Source organism: Bison bison, unplaced genomic scaffold (genome assembly GCF_000754665.1).
Source record: "Bison bison bison isolate TAMUID 2011002044 unplaced genomic scaffold, Bison_UMD1.0 scf7180017864468, whole genome shotgun sequence".
In the NCBI taxonomy this organism is placed as follows: domain Eukaryota; kingdom Metazoa; phylum Chordata; class Mammalia; order Artiodactyla; family Bovidae; genus Bison; species Bison bison.
In genome coordinates, this window is record NW_011495029.1 from 238,278 (window position 1) to 242,135 (window position 3,858).

General features: G+C 54.6%; 1 protein-coding gene across 1 annotated transcript in view; it reads right to left on the reverse strand.

Annotated features, from left to right (window-relative positions):
• Positions 1-3,858, reverse strand: part of MYH9 (myosin, heavy chain 9, non-muscle) — an 83,922-nt gene that overhangs the window by 32,129 nt on the left and 47,935 nt on the right. Inside the window, exons 4-5 of the mRNA XM_010860619.1 lie at positions 3,562-3,589; positions 2,473-2,566 (exon numbers count right to left, since the gene is read on the reverse strand). Coding sequence (XP_010858921.1) covers positions 2,473-2,566; positions 3,562-3,589 — 122 coding nt within the window. The remainder of the gene's footprint in view (positions 1-2,472; positions 2,567-3,561; positions 3,590-3,858) is intronic.

Here is a 3,858-nt window from a genome sequence, read left to right on the forward strand (position 1 = left end):
GCGGCCAGGCTGGCCGAGCCACTCCTGTTCCCAGTCAGGTGGGAGCTTGGTCCCCACCGGAGCAGGCAGCCTGCTTAGACGCAAAGCTAAGGCCCCTGTTGGGGACACAGGCTGCTGCTGTGGAAACGTGGGGCCACCAGGCCAACCCAAGAGCGACCAGCTCGGAGTCCCGAGCTGAACTCAGCTGAACTGAATGGTGGCGGCTAACCTACAGGTTTCTCTTCATTGATGCCTAACCGGGCACAGCAGAGACCTTTATTTGTCAATGAAACCTGCATATGGTGAAATTATGAGGCACTGCTATAGGCAGCATGTGCTTGTGAGGTTTGGGATTATCTGCATGCTCTCTGAAGGGCTTCCCTGGGTGGAGTTTCTGCCAGGGGCCTCCAACTAGTACACAAAAACCAGAGGGAGGAAGAGCATCAGAGGTCGCTGTTCAGACTCCAGAAGTCCATCTGGAAAATCCCTTCACCCAGCGCTGCTTTGCCAGCTTGCCATCTGGCCAAAGCCTGGACCCCCATAAGCTGAGGTTTGGGGTATCCGAATGGGTGTTCTTGGGATGAGCACTTGGGTCACTGCGGGGAGCAAGCTCCCCAGCGTATGCCACAACAGGCCTAGAACACAAGGCACAAACCAAGTCAAGAGTGTCTCGTGGCCTAGGTGTGTGCGCAAAATCACTGCACAGCTTCAGGCGAGGAAATCAAACAAACTGGTCAATGGCCTTTACAACTGAGGGCCTGGATGGTCGTGGGAAGCCAAGGGCAGCCTATTCAATCATTCGAGTTGAACTTGGAGCTGGGTACTGGGTGCCCATCACACAGCAGCCTGAGAACGAGGACGTGACAAGTTTGCCTCCACTCGTCACAGCTCTCACATGCCGTCCCGAGTGCTGGGGGCCTGCCTCTCCCCGCACCTGCAGATGGATCAGCCCCAGACATAACGCACGTGGGTCGGCGTCACTGCTCTGTAACTGTGGTCCCCCGTCCTGTCCCACAGGGCAGCGACACCAAGACCACCCTCTGGAGATCCAGACACATACTAGGCATTCAACCAGTAGTTGGGAAATGGATTTTCCTGCAAATCCAGAGATGGAAAACCGCAGCTAGAGAACTCCTAACCTCCCCAGGCCTGTTTTTAAAATAGGTCCCTTAAAAAAGAATGGAAAATGGGGGAAGGGGAGGGTAGAGAGAGACAGCAAAAGAAAACTTTACTCGTTTCTAAATATAACTCCTGACACCCCTTGGAAAAAGATTCAGAATGTCTGGCAAAGTCTGGCGCATGAAAAGTCACTTCTGGTTTGATTCCAGAAGACTATGCTCTTTAGAACATTCTGCAGGACACACCCCAGGTCTGCATGCAAGGAGACACACACCGCTACTTACTTACACACGCTGCACATGGCGCCCTGGGAAGTGGGGGGCGCCCAGATGGCTGTAGGGGACCCCAGTGGCACTTAGATTTCATAGGGAAGTTCAAGAGTGTGTACTTGAGAGACAGAGAGAGCACCACACGGGCATGCTTCAGACTGACCACACCCCGCTCTGGGGAAGCCCAGTGAGCAGATTCTTGGCACTGCTTCCGGCCAGTGCGGTAAGGGCCGCCCACCCCATCTGGTCCAGCACGCTGAGCGTGTGGGGGTCTGGTCAGGCAGATGCTCACTCTGCTGTGCCTCGGTCAGGGCTCCGCACAGGGACTTCTGGCCCTCATGCGCATGGGAACTCTGAGCTTCTGAGAACAGCTAGGTGGTGAGACTGGTCCCCTTCCTGCCGGGGCTGTCATTGCAGAGTGCACGCGAGATCACCGTGTGTCACAACCCAGCCCCTCGTCCCAAGAGAGTCAGTGAACTGAGCCTATAAGAAGAGGTCTAGCCGCAGAGAGTGACAATGGTGTGGAGTGAAAAGCTGCTTAGAAAAAAATCGTAATTCAAGGGCACACGATGGGCAGAACACACATTCCTGGTGTACAACGTGCAGTAAACGTGCAGCTCACCTAGCGAGGACACCGCTGGGTTCGACCACAGTCCACCAAGGGGGAGAGGGGGAAAAAAAGGGAAGTGAGATGACTTTGCAGCTGCCTTTTCTCTCTTCGCTGGGGGCTGTCCACCCAGAGGCATTTCAACACCAGGGAACAGAAGCAGGGGTTCCAATGCCGGCCTGCCCGAGATCCTTCAAGTCTCCATTGACTTGAGAACCAAGCTTTGGAATCTGTCTTCCAACCTCAGAAGTGGAGGACACACAGCATGGGCTGCAAACTTCCAGCAGTCTCCAGTTTCCACAGCAACTCACAGTTAGGGCCGGTCAAGGAGGAAATGGGCTGGCTCTCACCAGACCCACTCCCAGGAAGGCCAGGACGCAGTCTCAAGGAAAGTGGGCCTGGCCTCTACTTCAGTCCCCCAAACGCCAAGCCATGGATCATTAAGTGCTCTCCCTTAGGGAAACCAGGCACGTCCGTGGGGAGGAAGACCACACTCACCTGGTCCTTCTTGCTCTTGTGTGATGAGGCCACGTGAGCCAGGTACTGAATGACTTTCTTGGTGTTCTCCGTCTTGCCAGCTCCAGACTCACCCCTGCCAGGAGAGCCAGAGTAGTTCTCAGGGGAGAAGTGGCCAAATCTTTGGTGTCTCCCCTTTCCCACTGCAGGCTCTACTGTCTCCCATTCTGTGGGTGCCAACGCGGGACACCCCTCCACCCCCGCAACAGCCCGTGGCAGGAAAGGGACAGGCTAACTCTGGAATCCTCACTGGGGTCCTTTCCCATGGCCCTCCAGAGGCCTGACAAGAGTAAACTTCGGTCCACTGCCAGCCCTGGTCACTTGGCAGCCTTTGCTTCCAAAAGTCTCAGGAATCAGTTTTCAGCAGCTGTTGACTCAGGGGTCAAAGGCACTTATACATCTTTCCTTGAAACTTCACTTGAAGGAATGTTCTGTACCATTAACTTCCTCGGCAGTGGGTTGATTTATCAGCTCCTCGTTAGGTTCAGAGGACGGAGGTGAGAAGCCCAGGTAAAGAAAGCTGAGGTTCAAAGCAGGAGAATGCATTCTGGGGGCCATCAGCTCCCAACCCTGCCTTGTTGAGAAAATGCTTGCTTTTCTTCTTGGCTATAAACCCCAGCTCCACCCCCTCCTTTGAGGAAGGAGATTAAATCTTTGGCCATGAAATAAAGCTCATTCTACTGTGGGACCACTGAGTAGCAAACATTAAGCCTGTTCCTTGGGGAAGTGGGGGCTTCCCTGGTGACTCAGACAGTAAAGAATCTGCCTGCAATGCAGAAGACCCGGGTTCAATCCCTGGGTCAGGAAGATCCCCTGGAGAAGGGAATGGCAACCTAGTCCAGTATGCTTGCTTGGAGAATTCCATGGACAGAGGAGCCTGGCGGGCTACAGTCCATGGGGTCACAAAGAGACGTAACTGAGCAACTCACATTTTCACTTTTCACTTTTTGGGGAAGGGGTAGGGGATTGACTTGGGAATGGATTTCATGGACCTAGGTTTTGGTAGGAGTCCCGAAGAGTAAGAACAGAACAGAGTGACCAAGGCCCCGCCACCCAGACAGAAACACTTACGTGCACAAAATGGACTGGTCCTCTCGGTCTGAAATAAAAGAGACATGGGGTTAACCTCCAGGAGAGTAAAGCATCCCCCTCCAGTTTCTGAAGGGCTGCCCACTGCCCCCACCCCCACCTTCCAGGAGCAGAAAGCCTCAGATGCTGGCCTTGCAGGAGGATTGGGGGTTCCACACCACCAACACACACTGATCCCCTGCCTCACTGGGAGGAGGGACATTCCCTGGTGGCAGCTGCTCCCTCCTCCAGGGGCTCAGACTGCCCGCCCTGGCTGCCCACCCAGCCCCAATTCCATCT